Source organism: Rhinatrema bivittatum, chromosome 15, assembly GCF_901001135.1.
Source record: "Rhinatrema bivittatum chromosome 15, aRhiBiv1.1, whole genome shotgun sequence".
Taxonomy (NCBI): Eukaryota; Metazoa; Chordata; class Amphibia; order Gymnophiona; family Rhinatrematidae; genus Rhinatrema; species Rhinatrema bivittatum.
Genome location: NC_042629.1, coordinates 55,638,040 through 55,653,282, shown reverse-complemented (window position 1 = coordinate 55,653,282; position 15,243 = coordinate 55,638,040). Strand labels below are relative to the sequence as shown.

Here is a 15,243-nt window from a genome sequence, read left to right as displayed (position 1 = left end):
TCACCAGGCGGCCCGGCTGCAAGTACATCTTCCCTTCGGCCTCCTAGGCCTGAGATGTGGCCCTCCGTGGCGTTCTCCCTGTGAGGGAGACACTGAAGCAGATCTGCGGCTGGCCCCGCCCCCTAGGCATGCGTTCTTGCGCTGGGGCTGCTTATTTAAAAGGGCCAGCGCGGGAAACGGTGGACAGCTCCTTGCTGACGTCAGACGCTGCCGGGTTATTTAAACCTGGCAGCTGCACCAATACATATGCAAAAACATATTTTGGTTTTGTCTGCATGTTTCTGTTTCCAATTTGTAGTCCCTTATTTCTATATTAGGTAAGGGTCGGTCTCTGTTTTGACTGAGTGTGACTGAGGTGCAGTATTTTTGCTAGTTTGTAGTTTCTCCTTAGGAATTTGTAGTAGTCCAGTGTGTTTTGTTACCCCAGTAGGGGGCATATTAATGTTCTAGGACCTTGTTTAGTAATTGCATTGCTACTTTTTCTTAAAGTTGCTGCTGTGTGCTTTTTGAGTCCTGAGAGTCAGTGCTGTGACTATATGGCATGGTTCTAGATGTCTTTTTTTTTTTTTTTGCAGCATTTTGTTACTATACAAAATGTTTATCAGTGGAGGGATATTTTTTGTTGAGGTGACACTAGAAATTGAATATTTTTTTCATGTTAGTTACAATGTGAATTGTCCTAGCTCTGCACCTGTTCTGATGATTGTTATTTTATTGTAGGTATGATGAATTCTGGCTTTCTGCAAAGAGGATTCATGAAAGAATACATTGATTTTTGTTTTACTACATGATTGTTTTCTTCGCTTTTTACATGATATACCTGTGCATTTAGAAAACCGCACTAAATATAAATTAATACAGATTAATAAGGAATTTTTAAGGCTGGTAAGTTGCTGAAATAAATTGAGGTAAAAAAATTTAAAGTTTCATGCATGATGCATTATTGCTGTTGCAAACTATTTAGAAAGCCATTCTAAGGTGCAGTATATGGTATTATCAATCACTAAGAATACAACTACCAGGTCTCAAGCCTGCATACCTACAGCCTGCTTGTGTTAACCTTGTACTCGCCCGAAAAATCAGTTCTGGCTACACTACTGCCTGTGCTGCTGCTGATGATGGTGGGGGAGGAAGCAGTGTGCAGCCTTGGGAAAAGTAGTTCTTTGGCTGCTGGTAGGTTGAGTTCTGCTGGTGGCCTGTAGCCTCTCTCCTTCTTCAGCCATGGGTGGGGTGGACTGTGCTGGCAGTCCCACTGTCTCTCCTGTTGCCGGCCACCTCAGGTGTGCCTCTCACTGCAAATGCACCCTAAGCACAACTGCTTGCACCAGGTCTTTATGAAAACCTACATAGGCTGGGGACAGTGCCAAATTTAAGAGTTTTGTGCTCAAAGGCAGGGTTGAAGAATGAAGGGTGGGAGATTCTGGAGATTGGAAAGGTAGGGGGCAGTCTGTTCTCTCCCCCCCCCCAAAGACCACATTTTTTAGTCCTAGCGTGCTATAACAGCACCCTTTTGCTGTAGATTACTGGTGCAGGTTCTTCTTTGGCACAAGTGTATTCCTTTTTGGCCTGGGTATTTGGTGTCTTCAACAATTTGGTGCCCTAGGCAATTGCCTATTCCTAAATCCAGCGTGGGGTAGGGTGAGGTTTTGGCAGTATTCCCCCCTGTTAACGGTGTGTATCACTACCCCTACAGTTTGGGGTGGATCCCTGTCATGTAAGATGCAACCTCAATCCCCTTTTTTTTAAAATAATCTATTTTAACATTCACAAAAGTTTATCTTTGAAGGGCACTGGTGCACTTTGCTAACTTGATCCTATTGTTCTTTGAAACAAATTATCATTCACTCTCCCAAAGCCTTATATAAGAGCACGACAATTTTAAAGGTGTGTTGGAATCCTGTTTCGATGACAGGTGCAACAATCCCTTAACATTGGTTTAGAAAGAAAACAGGAAGCACATGCTCTCTCGACGCAGGGAGGGTTGGCATGCGGTGGTAGCTGCCTGCACGTTACAGGAGCCTTTAATTATCCAGTACGCAAACGGATGCCAAGACCGCAGGATGCACATGTAGTGCAGCCATGGTCTATGTCCCAGAAGGAACGGGCAAGACTCGCTGCGTGGAAGACACGCCCCTCGCTCTTCCCTCCGCCTATCAGAACGTGTTAACCCTCCCTCGCCCTTCCAGTGAGCGCGAGGGAGGTGGTCCCGGCCCTGGCTGAGGGACTGGAAGCCTGGGCGCGTTGACACCCTCCTGCCAGCCTGGGGCGATGGAGCCGCCCCTAGCGCGCCTGCAGAGGGCTGGCCCCCCGCATCCAAGCCAGTGTTTCCGAGAAGGCGGGTCCGCCTGGAGGGGCGGGCCTTGAAGAAAGCCCTTTCCCGGCCGCCGGGCGGCTGCGGCTGTAGGAATTTTGAGGCGTGAGGTGAATGGTGCGTCGCATAAGCAGCCGTTATACAGCGCCGCAGCAGCAGCACTAGCGGCAGAGGACAAACAAGAGGGAAATGATAAAGGCCGACAGCTTGGCCCGGTAAACGAGTCTCTTGCCTTCGAGTTCTGTGCGCGCGCGCGCTCTCTTGTTCGCTCGCGACGGCCTCTCCTGTTCCATCCGGCCGCTGCCAGGATGATGAATTCGCTGCTCTTCGGGGAGATGGCGCGCGCCTTCACGCTGCCGCCGGGCCCCGGCGCGAGCTCCGCCGCGGGCGCCGGCTCGGCCGTCACCCTGGCGCTGCGCAACGACCTGGGCTCCAACATTAACCTGCTGAAGACGCTGAACGTGCGCTTCCGCTGCTTCCTGGCCAAGGTGCACGAGCTGGAGCGCCGCAACCGGCTGCTGGAGAAGCAGCTGCAGCAGCAGTACTCGCAGCAGAACCGCCGCAGCCGCTTCAAGACCTATTACCGCGAGCAGGCGGTGCAGACCGACCTGGAGCCGCCGGCCCCCGGCGCCAACGCCAACCAGCCTTACAACAGGATGCCCGGCACCATCTGGAGCTACACCCACGTGCGGCGCACGGGGGATGGCCTGGAGACCATGCAGGGCCCCGGAGTGACCTGGACCCATCCGGACGGGGTCGGGGTGCAGATCGACACCATCACCCCGGAGATCCGCGCGCTGTACAACGTGCTGGCCAAAGTGAAGCGGGAGCGAGACGAGTACAAGAAGAAGTGAGTGTCGCCGGCGCCCGTGCCCCTTTCTTTCCTCCTCTTCACGTTTTATTTATTTATTTATTTGGGGGGTGGATGCTCAAAAGTGGTGCAGAGCTATACTGCTGAAACATCCTTAAGATCTATAATGAGCGTATTTTGCTGACTTCATCTGTACGACTGTGTTAATGTACCTTGGTTCAGGGGTAGAGAGCGAATTCACATATATATGTGTGTGTGTAAGGAGAGATGCTGTATGGAGACTATAAAACTTGGTAGTATGAAGAAGACAAGGATCTGAATGTTGAATTAAATGTTGGACTGTAAGCAAAGAACAATATGACAAAGCCTGGAATAGCCTGCTGGTAAGTTGATGGAGACAACACTTAGAACAGAATCTGGATATGCTTGCTTCTGGTATCAAAGGCAGTGACAGGAACAGTAAATTTAGTGACTCAACTGAGCATAGGGGATACTCTGTTGTTGCCAACAGGCTACATCTCCCCAGAAACTGGCAGGCTGATTGATAGTGGCTAGGTTCTAGCAAGGTCATGAAAACCTAGGAAGCTGCTGGTTCATTCAGCAGGCTTCCTAGTTTTGGTAGCTGCTTGGATTATTTCAGGGCTTGCAGGAAAGATGGTGGAAGAGGTGCATGGGGTTGATGAGTGTTTGGTTGTAGGAACTTGTATATTTATCTGCCTGGAATGGTAAAGACCTAGAAATACAACAGAAAGTGACATGGATAAGAAGCAATATTCATGAGGTTAAATGTCTATGGGTGGCATTGTGGAATTGGGCAGACTGGATGGAGCAGTAGGTCGTTTTCTGTTGTCATCAATATTGTCAGTATGCAAATACTGTAGTTGTGCTTGTTGACTATCCATCTTCTACTCTTCAACAGCCTGTCCCCAGTGATGCTACTCTCCTTTTTTTTTTTCCTTTTCCTGTAACCCTCTTACTTCATCTACCAGCCTGCTCAGGCCACCTGCCTCTACTAGTACTGAATTCCCTAACAATAATGCTTGGTGATATTTTATTTATTTTAAAACATTTGTATTCTGCACACTACATTCTTGCATGAGGTGGCTTACAAAGTTTAAACATTCATAATAAAATATCAAAAAACAATTTGACAAGGAGCATGTAAAAGACAAATTGTAAAAAAAAAAATAAAAATACACTAAGCAGGTGCAGGCCCTCCATGATGACCTCATGGACCAATAGAGGTGCACAGATCCTTATCTATGCACTGTGCTGAAAGGATGTGGCTTTTTGTAGAAATATTCATTTTATGGAATGATGTATTGTCCAAGAGCAAATGCAAATGCCAACTGAACTTGTAAACGAGTGTGCAGTATTTTTGATTATTCTTAATTTTGGTCCAGTATAAGATATTGCCAACAAAAAAAACCTAACTTTCTCTAAGAATTTACTAGAATTATATACTTTTAGGGTTACAGAAAAACATTCAGGTCTTAGGTGTTTCTGTACACTGGTTGATGATGATTCTTCTCAACTAGTAAAAAGCCTTTGAGATTCACAGAAACACAATTGTGTGGATTTCTTGATGTATTCTCAGTATGTGTACATTTAGTATTAAGTATTTGTCCTTTACATATACATTTCATCACTTTTTTGTTTTGACTTGATTCTCAGTGTTACTACCCTTAACAGAAGGCTTGGGGTATCCTGCATAGAGCAGCAGTTACAACCATAAGCAGCTTGCCGGGCAGAGTGTATGGACCATTTGGTCATTACTATGTTGTTATGTTTTGTTTTGTTTTTTTACAGATAGTCTAGAGAATTAATGACTAAAGAGACCATTTTATGCATGAATGAAAAGCTATGATCTGAATATGCATAAAAAGGTCTCTTTAGTCATTAATTCTCTAGACTATCTGTAAAAAAACAAAACAAAACATAACAACATAGTAATGACCAAATGGTCCATACACTCTGCCCGGCAAGCTGCTTATGGTTGTAACTGCTGCGCTATGCAGGATACCCCAAGCCTTCTGTTAAGGGTAGTAACACTGAGAATCAAGTCAAAACAAAAAAGTGATGAAATTTATATGTAAAGGTCAAATACTAAATGTAGACATACTGAGAATACATCAAGAATACATCAGTTGTGTTTCTGTGAATCTTGGTTATAAAGTATTTGCTGTCACATATACTAATGTGTATGTACATATACACTAGCAGACCATGCAAAATGTTTGTGGAGGGCCCAGTATTCATGTCCCGAGCCCAACATTACTGGTGCCAAAGTGTCCTATGCATCCTGTGCTGCTGTCTCCCTCTCCTGACCTGTGCGGGCCAATGGAATTATCTTAACCATTTGCTCCATCAAGTGGTCTCTGTCCTATGTTAATGGAATCCATCTTAGTGAGGTGAGCTAATGTGTGCATATGCACCCTGCTTGTCACTAACATACTCCACTGTACTGGTTTAAATACATTTTATTTGTTTTTTTAAGAGAAATATAATTTCAGCCCTAAATATGATTAGATTTAAATATTTTGAGACAGCATGGCAACAGGAAGGAAACTGAGTAGACTAGATAGACTTTTCCAGTCTTTGCTGTAATATACTGTTAAATGGTGTTTTCTTGGGTGGGGAAAAATGAAGACCAGTAATATGCCTTGTGCATCAAATAATTTTCCAGTTTTATGTATATGAAAACCTGCTTGGTATGTATAGTTGTGCGACTCATAAAGCTCTTTATTAATTAGTGCATCCCTTGTATGCAGTGACCTGCACTTTACATTTTATTTTGATTTCGCTGCCAAGGGAAACTATTTAAAAAAAACAAACAACCCCCCCCCCCCCCAAAAAAAACATTCTAACTAAAACGCGAGGCATAAAATTAAGCTTTTTTTCCTTTTTGAATTGCTCAGCTTTCATACGTGTTAAGAGGCTTATTATGTCCCTTATTTAAATTCCTGTGCGGGCAGAGAGCATTAAAAATAGCATTAATATTGCAGTATACTTCAACATGAATTATGTTTGCCAGTTTTAATTTGATTGAAAATATTTCTTCCTTCAGACAAAATGTAAAAGGCTTAATGCATTGGACTTGACTTACTCAGAGAATACTGCTCAATACCTGTCTGTCTGTAAATAGTATATGGTCGGATAATTTTTATGTTGTATAATTTTTTTCTGCCAAGAATGTATGCAGCAGTCTTTTATTATGATATTCCAATGTGGATGTGAGCCCGCAAAAGTGTTTTTTCTCCAGAAACAACACAATTCAATATTCAAATGGCTTCAAAAGTTTTGACTTTCCCACCTCCCTCAGTGGTTAAATTTTAGCCAGGTAAAAATCACAGGCCTAAAATTAGCCTGTCTTGTTGAATATTGTCTTCAGTTTTAAAAATATTAACACGGGGAGGCTTGAGAGCTACAGCAGAAATCTCCCCCTCCTTTCTGCCCACCTTGCTAATGTTAGAGAAAAACCTTTTGCCCCAGTTCTTCCTCTCTCCCCTTAATCCCTGTGTAAGTAATAGACCCTGTGGCTCTGGGGCCTCTCCCCACTCACCTGAAATTCCCCAAAATTCCCAAGGCTGGGAGTTGGATGAGACTTACCGTGCATCCAACATTGCTTTGATAGCAACAGTGGTAGTGCAAGCTTCTAGGGTTCCTGTCAGAGAAAAATCTGATGCTGGGAGCACAATAAAGGGCCTGGCGTCAGTCTGTATATATGTCTGGGCAGAGTGGGGTCAAGGACAGATAATTTTTGTTTTAACATTTGTGGGGTGATTGTGTAGGGGTGTGGTCAGAGTAGTACCCTATGTATTCATATATCTTTTGGCTGAAAAGGAAGAGGGGTTGCTACTGGGAACAGTTGGGGACTCTTCCACGTTACTTACATTAAGTAATATTGAGTAAGCGGGTGAGCAGCAGGAACCCAAATAACTTTAACCGGATATTCAGCAGAACTTAGCTGGGTAACTTTGCTGTTCACCAGCTTACTCTGAAATAGGATCTGTCAGTTATTAAAACTCTGTACTTCTAAAAGAAGAAATAGCTTTCCTTCATGTTTTTGCATATGTGGACAGTCGTTTCAGTCTTTACAGTCTGTCATCTGTGGGAAGAAATTACTGTATCTATCTGTAGGCTTCTTTTGTAAGTAATGTGCATGTCTGAATTGTGGTTTTGGGGTTTGATAAAGTATTTCAGATTTTAAAAGTAGTTGTTCAGCAAGTTGCTGGATGCTTACTGGTATTTGAATCAGTTAATTTCAAAGCCTTTTTTTTCGCAGATTGAGGTTTGAGAGAGAGATACTTTATCGCACAGTAATTCACATCAACAGGAAATCTTAGAGATTCTTTTTAAGTGACACTTGGACATTTACTTCATTTCATTCTGTGATGCATTTAGTTTTAAAAAAAAATTTTTTTGCTGGAAAGGCACACAGTTCACTGATTCCCAAACTACATATTTAAGCATCACTCGTATAAGTAAAGCTTGGATGTAGCTAATGAAAAATCCTCCACTGTGAAGAAGCACATAGATTAAAAAAGAAGAGCTACTTGTTTTTTTTATTTTTTTCCTTAGATTGTCTGATTACATTGCATTCAACCAATACTTTCATTCCAACTTCTCAGTCCATAATTAGCAGCATTATGTCAGAAATGTGCAGCATACGAGTTATTTTAGTGGTGTATTGATTGTACTTATTGTGTTCTGACCCGGGGGTGGGAGGAGATTCTCACAGTTGTGCACACTTTCTTCAGAGCTGAGGCATTTCCTTTCATTGCAGCTCTGACCACAAGAAGCAGTGCTGTACCAAAACATCTGAGATGTCTCTCTCTGTCAATAAGCAGGCTGAATTAGCCACTGCATGTGGGTGACTTCATCCGGTGGCACCAAATGGACTTCTCTCTCCTAGCTAGTTGATCTTTGAGCTCTACTAAGCATGTGTGGGAGTTCCTGTGCATGAGCCACTTCCGTCCTGTTTTTGTCCAAGCACAGCATGATGTGTACTCAGCATCTCCAGATATTTTATTTTCACAATCCTTTTAACATTTTATTTTTTTCATTATTCTCTTCAGTTTTCCTACTTCTAGTTGCCTTGCTGCACTGCAGCACCATGGAACATTTTTGTGTGATTTAAAAAAAAAAAAAATCTTTTGACTTCTCAAAATGGCCTGCAACAAAATCCATGGTGAGCGGGTTCAGAACTTCATCTATGGTAAAATGATTCTGAAAAATCACATTGTTGCCTGAGTCTGGACCATGCAAACGTTCTACCTGTGGACCAATGCCTCATCTTCTCAAATCTCCAGGGTGCACCACATAGATGAACTGTGTAATTCTTTCAGAAGCCACAGTAGATCCTCCTCCTGCAGTGCAGTGTTGCCTGTCTAGCCAGGACATGAGTTGAGCAGGAGCTCCTCAGAGATCCCCACATCAGTCCAGATCAAAGGCGTGGGATGATACAATTCGCCTTGCATCAAAGGAGAAAGTGACATAATTTACTGGCGTCAGAACCTGGGTGCAAAAATTATCAGCTCTTGATGCTTTGAGGCACTCAATCTGCCATTTTAAAGGCCCATCAGTGCTCAGTGCAAAAGAAGTGTGGTTACCCATTTGAAGCTGATTATTTTGATGCAACTGTGATGCATGCATTGGCAAAACATCTTCTCAATGCACCATTGAAGCACTGAGCCCCAAACCAGAATCATCAAGCTGTAAGCAAGCCACTCTAGGGCAGTTGCTGAAGGGATCTTCTTACCTCGTCCCTCTCCTATTGCCACAGTCCTCATTCCTATAGCAGAGGGCTTTTGATTAGAAATTCCAGTTTCAGAATGCATCATACTGTTGCCTTCTAAAAAAATAAATAAAAGAAACCACCTATTGCCTTGCAGGAACCTATCCTTGTCCCTGAAGAGGATGTTCCACTGCCACCAGGTCAGAGGACATATCAGTTGCTCGACCAGATTGCAGATTTAATGAAAAATTTCTTTACCATTTTATCTAAAGAGACAGAAGGAATAATCCAGCTGCTGCTCGCCAGTTTTGCTGCAGTGATACCTTGGACCAGAGCCCTAATATCGCCCATTGGGGTGAACACTTCATCTGAAACTTTGATACAGGGCTCTTCCTCTTTCCAGTCAATGGCAGCAGAGTTGGGTCACTTGGAAGTGGTTGACCGGAGGGGAAAAGCTCCGAGGGAACCGGAGGAACCCTTCTCACTCTGTTCACTTTTATTGTCATTGGGGTCCTGGGTTCAAAAGAAGAGTCTACAGATATACCTTCTAACCCATTTCCAGATACGTCTGACCATATATTGCCCCGGGACACGTGTCGTATTCAAAGTTTGTGGAAAAGATGGGGACTACGCTTAGTGTCAAACACCCCCACTTGTAAGCCTTTGGGCCCCTCCATATATTGGACATCCCATCAGATTCAACAGCTCTCCTAATCCACAAAATTCTAAACTGGTTGCAGATGAAAAAGGTGGCTATGCCTATATCTGACTAGGCTATGGCTAGGAAGCTGGCTCTCCAATACAGTCCAAAAATCCTCCGGGATTCGGTGTTGTGCTGCATCAGTCAGTCGTCATTGAGTCCGACCTGAAAATCTGCTAGACAATTTTGGCAAGAGTCTTTCAAAGCTCCATGTTTATTGCCCATTTCACTATGCACCAGTTCTATATGGTGCAATATCCTCATGACTGTGCAACAAATCTGTAGGCTTTTTAACTACTTTTGGAAGGAGGGTTTTATTACCCACACCCGCTTTTAAAGGCAGAAGACTTCATTTGCCACCTTCTCTATTCTAAGAATTTTTTTACTCCATTTCACGCAGCGCCTCTAGCTTCAGTTAAAGCTCGGAGTGTGGCGTGGCACAGGGCACTAGTTTCTCAGATAATGTCCATGATGATTCACAAGACTGACCTGGTCTGTGACACAAATTAAGAACATAAGAATATGATAATTTGCCATGCTGTGTCAGACTGAAGGTCCATCAAGCCTGGTGTCCTGTTTCCAACAATGACCAATCCAGGTCACAAATACCAGGCAAGATCCCTTGCTACTAATGTGTAGTGATAAGTAATGGCTATTCCTTAAGCCTACTTGGTTAATAAGTTTGTGGACTTCTCCTTCTGGAACTTGTCCAAAGCTTTTTTAAACCTGACTATGCCAACTGCCTTAACTATATCCTTTGGCAATGAATTCCAGAGCTTAATTGTGCATAGAGTGAGAGGTTTTTGTACGATTTGTTTTGAATGTGCTACTTACTAACTTCATGACGTGTCTCCTAGTCTTTGTATTTTTTTTTTTGAAAGCATAAATAACTGATTGACATTTACCTGCTCTGTTCCACTCATGATTATAAACTTCTATCATATCCTCCCTCAGCAATCTCTTCTCCAAGCTGAACAGCCCTAATCTCTTTAGCCTTTCCTCATAAAGGAACCATTCCTTTCCCTTTATCATTTGTCTCCCTTCTCTGTACCTTTTCTGATGTAACTATATCTTCTTTTTTTAATTTTTTTGAGGTGCAACATCCAGAACTGCACATAGTACTGTAGGAGCGATGCAGAGGCATTATAACATTTGCCATTCCATTCTCCCTTCCTTTCGTAATAATTCTAAACATTGATTTTTTGACAGTCTCCACCCATTGAATCGAAGATGTTATCCAGGCCTTTCTCCTGGGTGGTAACTCCTAAAATAGAACCTAACATCATGGATTACGTTTCCCCATGTGCATCACTTTGCACTTGTCTTCTTTACATTTAATCTGCTATTTAAATGCCCAGTCCTCCAGTCTCGCAAGGTCCTCCTGCAATTTTTCACAATCTGCTTGCGATTTAACAACTTGGAATAATTTTGTGTTTGGAAATTTGATCACCTCATTTGTATCCAGATCTTTTATAAATATTTTAAAAAGCACTGGTCCCAGTACAGATCCTTGAGGATCCTTGAGATCTTCTCCACTGAGAAAACTGACCATGTAGTCTTAGCCTGTTTGTTTTCTTTTAACCAGTTTTCAATCCACAATAGGACATCGCCTCCTATCCCACAACTTTTTTAATTTTCTCAGGAGTCTCTCATGGGACACTTTATCAAACACCTTCTGAAAATCCAAATACCGTATTTTTCGCTCCATAAGACGCACCTGACCATAAGACGTCTAGGATTCAGAGCGGGAAAATAAAAAAAGAAAAACAATTGTGTGCTAAACCGGCTCTGTTCCCCGGGCGTCTGTGCATCTTATGGAGCAAATTAGGGTAGGGCATAAAATGTTTTTATTTTTGTTCCCATTCCCCATTCCAACCCTTTAAATTTAATTAACTACAACCCCTACCATTCTGCCCCCCCCCCCCAGGACTTGCCAAAAGTCCCTGGTGTTCCAGCAGGGGTCTGGAGCCATCTCCTGCACTTGGGCTGTCGGCTGCCAGTATTCAAAATGGCGCCGATAGCCTTTGCCCTTACTATGTCACAGGGGCTACCGGCGCCATCTTGTGCTTCTACCATGTGACAGGGGCCAACCAATGGCACCAGTAGCCCCTGTGACATAGTAAGGGCAAAGGCTATCGGCGCCATTTTGAATAGCATCTGACGGCCCAAGTGCAGGCAAGTCTTGAGGGGGGGGGTGGTCAGGAGGGTGGGGGTTGTAGTTAAATTTAAAGGGTTACAATGGGGACAAAAAAAAAACATTGGTTGTAGTTAGTTTTTTGTTTTTTTAATATTCGCTCCATAAGACGCACAGACATTTCCCCTGCACTTTTGGGGAAAAAAGTGCGTCTTATGGAGCAAAAAATACGGTACATTACATCCACTGGCTTACCATTATCCACAAGATTATTAACCCCTTCAAAAAATGTTGCAGATCGGTGAGGTAAGATTTCCCTTGTGTAAATACACGCTAGCTGGGTCCCATAAACCATGTCTTTCTATATGTTCTGTGATTTTGTTCTTTAGAATAGTTTCCACAAATTGAGAGAATCTAGTGTGCTAACCCTCTCAAATGGTCCCTGAGCACTACTTTCACTTACAAATGGTCATACTATCATAGGCATCAATTCCAGACTTTTCAGCAGAATTTCCTACTGCCTCTTCTGGCCTAATGTCAGCAACCCAGTCAGACCCAGGCAGTTTGAGCACCATTAGCTTAAGACTACACAGTAGGCCCAGCATAAACCGTTCCAGTAGAGAACAAGATCCAACTCTTGGAAGCATGGCGTCAGGTAACAAAGGACCTTTAGGACCTCCGAATTGTGGAGTTGAATGCTGTTTGTGTTTCTCAAAGCTACCATCCCTTCCATGCTGCTCGAATCTTGATCCGCATCCATCTCACTTGATGCACCTTCACTAGGAAGTGCAATCACTTCTTCACCAGTGAATAATAGAACCAGTCCTTGCATCCTGGCATGGACAGGGTTTCTACTCCCAGTATTTCCTCATTCCCACTCATTCAGAATTTCTACCAAAGATTCTCTGCTTTCCATATCAATCAATCCATCGTGTTATCTGCCTTTTTTGTGACACCACATGGCCACGAAGAAGGAAGAGACCTTCATACCTTAAATTATAAATAGCCTTTCTCTAGCATGAGAAAAGAACTCAACTGGATCGCCAGGCTTTGTAATTATTCATCGTATATGAATTTAACAGAGTTGGAATTAGTCGCTAAAACATACATTGTCTACCTGGATAGTGGAATGCATTTCGGCTCTCCTACACTTTACCAGGCTTGCAGATCACAGACTCTGCTGAAGCTCATCAAGTTAGAGATATAGCTTCTGCTGTTGCTCATCTTAGAAAAATGCCCCTCGAAGATATTTGCAAAGCCGTATCTTGGTCTCATTACTATCTGGACAACCTTTCAAGCACTGACAGTAAATTTGGACAAGCAGTTTTGCATAACCTGTTCTTGCAGTAGTCTACTCTCCACAATGGGGTCTGGGTTGCTTGTTCAGTAATCACTTAGCTGCACCCCTCACCTTTAGGACTCCTTACATGTAATGGCTATTAAGTTTGCTCACCATAAATAATTTCCATAAATAGCAGGATGAATTAGTTATGGAATATCTGTCTGCCTCTCAGGAATGGTCAACTCCGGTTCTCAAGAACCACAAACAGGCCAGATTTTCATTATATTGACAATGAATATGGGAGATTTGCATGCACTGCCTCCATTGTTTGCAAATCTGTTGCATGCATATTCATTGAGGATATCTTAAAAATATGGTGTATTTGTGGCTTATGAGGACTGGAATTGACTACTCCTGAAGAGGCTCATGAGGCAACACTTGCATGAGAACTCCTCGCACATGCTGAGTAGAGCTCAAAGTGCTATTAGGAGAGACTATCTGGTGCTGCCAGATAACGCCACCTGCATATAAGGCTTACTCATCCTGCTCTCTATGGAAAACACTGTTTATGGTGAGCAAACTTGCTTTATCCACCTTGGAAGAAATTGTTTACATTTTTTTTTGAGTGGTTTTATTTTCTTTTTAGTTCTGATTTGGGATTGAGGCTGCCTTGCTAAATTCTGGGGTCTTTTCTTTTGTATTATATTGAATTGGATAAGAACATAAATGTCATGCTGGGTGAGATCAATGCCCTGAGCCAGCATCCTGTCTCCAGCAGCGTCAGTCTGGATTGCCTGAAAGTACCCAGCAGATCCAAATGGGGAGATCAGTTTTCTGTTGCTATCTCTAACTGGCTAATAATCGTTAATAGGCTTGTTCTCCAGACTCTTGTTCAAGCCATTTTTAGACTTTGATATGTTTCTAGGTTTAGCCATATTCTCTGACAAATTCCACGGTTTATGTTGAACGGAAAAAAAAAAACAATTTAAGAACACGTTTTCATGGAGTGTCCCCCTAATTCTAATAGTATTGGAAAGATTAAGTAACCATTTCCTATTTATTTGTGATTTTATAAGTTTTTTGGTCATTTCTTTCTCGAGCTCTAACTTGTTTAACCTTTCTTCCTAAGGGAGCCATTTTATCCCCTTTATCATTTTTAATGCGCTTTTCTTATATTTCTTCTGTCATATTTTTGAGATATGGTGAGCAGTACAGCACATATTACACAAGGTGTAGTTGCACTTTGGATTGATTCTGAAGCATTATGATATTTCCAGTTTTTTTTTCTATTCCTTTCCTAATGCCTAACATATTGTTTGCTTTTTTTTGGCTGCAGGAACACACTGGCTGAGGATTTCTATGTATTATTCATAATGATTCCAAGATCCTTTTCCTGAATGGTAATTCCTAATATGAAACTCAGCATTGCATATGTATGATTAAGATTATTTTCATCTGCCGTTATATCCCCAGCTCCCTAATCTTACAGGATACTGCAGCAGTTTCTCATAGTCAGCTTGTTTTAAATATTTGAATAACTGTCATCCTGTAAATTTGATGACCTTGCCCATTGCTCTTTTGTCTAGTTCATTAATGGGATACGTTAAATTATAGTGGTCTCAGTGAGGTACTCACTGTTCACCGTTCTCCATTGGGGAAATCTGACCATTTAGTACTGCTTTGTTTCTTATCTTCTAATCAATTAGCAATCTACAGTAAACCGCAGCTTTCTATTCCATGACTTGTTAATTTCCCGAGGAGCCTCTCATGAATGACTTTAGCACACGCCTACCGAAAATCCAGATACACTAGATCGATAGTCTTGCCCTTATCCACATGTTTATGTATACCTTTAAATAATTCTAACAGATTAGAAAGGCATGATGCCCCTTTGCTAAATCCACATTAGCTCGACCTCATTAAACCACATCTGTCTGTGTTCTGGAGTTCTGTCCTTAACAATAGCTTCCATCATTTTGCCTGGCACGGACATCAGGCTCATTAGTTTGTACTCTTCTAGGTCTCTCCTGGAACCCTTTTTTTTTAAAAAATGGCATTACACTTGCCATCCTTCAGCGGTGTTTCCTGTAAGCTGTTGATACATGTGCGTGCAAGAAAAGGAACATATGGTGCTTCAAAGAACATTGCACACACATTTGTTCACTGTGTTGCACATGAAAACGTTTGGGCACGTAGCCCACAAAAAATGAGGTAACATTGCCCTCCAATCCCCGAGTACAGTGGCAGACTCTAAGGGTAGGTTACATG

General features: G+C 42.5%; 1 protein-coding gene across 3 annotated transcripts in view; it reads left to right on the top strand.

The window, feature by feature from the left end:
• The first annotated feature begins 2,362 nt into the window (after nucleotides 1-2,362).
• The window catches only part of IFFO2 (intermediate filament family orphan 2), a 106,612-nt gene continuing 93,731 nt past the window's right edge, over nucleotides 2,363-15,243 (top strand). The window contains exon 1 of one of the 3 annotated variants that reach the window (XM_029578229.1): nucleotides 2,363-3,161. In XM_029578229.1, the coding sequence (XP_029434089.1) occupies nucleotides 2,620-3,161 (542 nt within the window). In that variant the 5' untranslated portion in view covers nucleotides 2,363-2,619. The remainder of the gene's footprint in view (nucleotides 3,162-15,243) is intronic. The other 2 variants (XM_029578228.1, XM_029578227.1) reach the window with 2 other exon arrangements.